The 1,270-nt window shown below is 48.7% G+C and overlaps 1 protein-coding gene across 1 annotated transcript; it reads left to right on the forward strand.

The window, feature by feature from the left end:
* Positions 1–1,066, forward strand: LOC309797300 (late histone H2B.L4-like). The gene has a single exon (XM_082610902.1). It carries the CDS (start codon positions 45–47, stop codon positions 459–461), a length of 417 nt encoding a protein of 138 aa, XP_082467028.1. The 5' UTR covers positions 1–44; the 3' UTR covers positions 462–1,066.
* Positions 1,067–1,270: the final 204 nt, after the last annotated feature.

A 1,270-nucleotide genomic window follows, 5' to 3' on the forward strand; every position in this document is an offset into this window, starting at 1 on the left:
CCGCACTGTCCTTCCCTCTGAGCTGTGGGGGAGACGGTTCTGACATGTCTGAGCCTTCGCCTGAGACGTCTGAAGAAAGCCTGGCCACCAAGGAAGCAGAGCCCTCCAAAGCCGAGCCAAAGAACCCGAAGCAGAAGACACCGAAGCGCCGCGGCTACCGCAGCCGCCGCCGCTCTGATGGCTTCGACAGCTTTGCCGCCTATTTCCCCAGGGTGCTGAAGCAGGCCCACGAGGGCCTGAGCCTCTCAGAGGAGGCCGTGGACGTCATGGATTCGTTCGTTAAGGATATGTTTGAGCGAATCGCCAACGAGGCGGCGCACCTGGTCTGCTCCAGCAAGCGCTCCACCCTCAGCTCTGGAGAGATCCAGACCTCCGTGCGCCTGCTGCTGCCTGGGGAGCTGGGCAAGCATGCCATGTCCAAAGCCAGCAAGGCCGTCATCAGATACACCACTGGCAAATGAGCTGCCTCCGGACCATCTGAGCATCTCAAACCAAAGGCTCTTTTCAGAGCCACTCATTTGGCGGGAAAAGACCTGTAGCTCTGAAGAGTCCGATCCACTCTGGGTTTTCGCCCTGTGCCATGAGGGAAATACCATAAACCTCATCCACTCTGCTTGAGTATATGTCTTTAGTGCCATTCGTTCCACAGAGAATCACGAACTAGTCTTAGCCAAAATGCACCTTGTCACTTTCCTAAATGGTCATTTCTACTTGTGGTTTCTCTGTTCACCCATTTTAGGGATTTTTATGGTCAAAATTCTTTCCATACAAGATTCACTGACCATTTTTATTGTCATTCTCCCAGCTGTATATAGCAGTATCATCCAGAGATTTTTATGTGGGATATAGTAACTGAAAGAGTGAAGTAGTGGACATGAAAATCTCACTTACACGTTCATACGCCTTTAACATATCTCAAATCTGAATTCAGTTAAGTACATAAAATAGGACCCAAACGCAGTGTAAAACTAAATAATCTAATTTTCTAGAATCAAGCACCATACCTCGTGAAATTAGTATTCTACATAATTCAGATTTCTCTGATTTTATTTTTTTATGCCTAAAACTTTTCGGTTTTTATCCAGAAATCTTGACTGAACTGTAATTCTGCATGGATGATGAGATCATCCAATGACAGCAGCTGTAGCCACAGTCTGAGGAGCAGCAGCTTATGAGGGACTGGGAGCCCCTGAGCCAGAGCAATTGGCCCAGAGTGTGGTGGGGCGTCCAGAGCTGAACAAATAACAGCCTTCCTGTGATACTCAGCCGG

Source organism: Mesoplodon mirus, assembly GCF_964341445.2.
Source record: "Mesoplodon mirus genome assembly, chromosome: X".
Classification (NCBI taxonomy): domain Eukaryota; kingdom Metazoa; phylum Chordata; class Mammalia; order Artiodactyla; family Ziphiidae; genus Mesoplodon; species Mesoplodon mirus.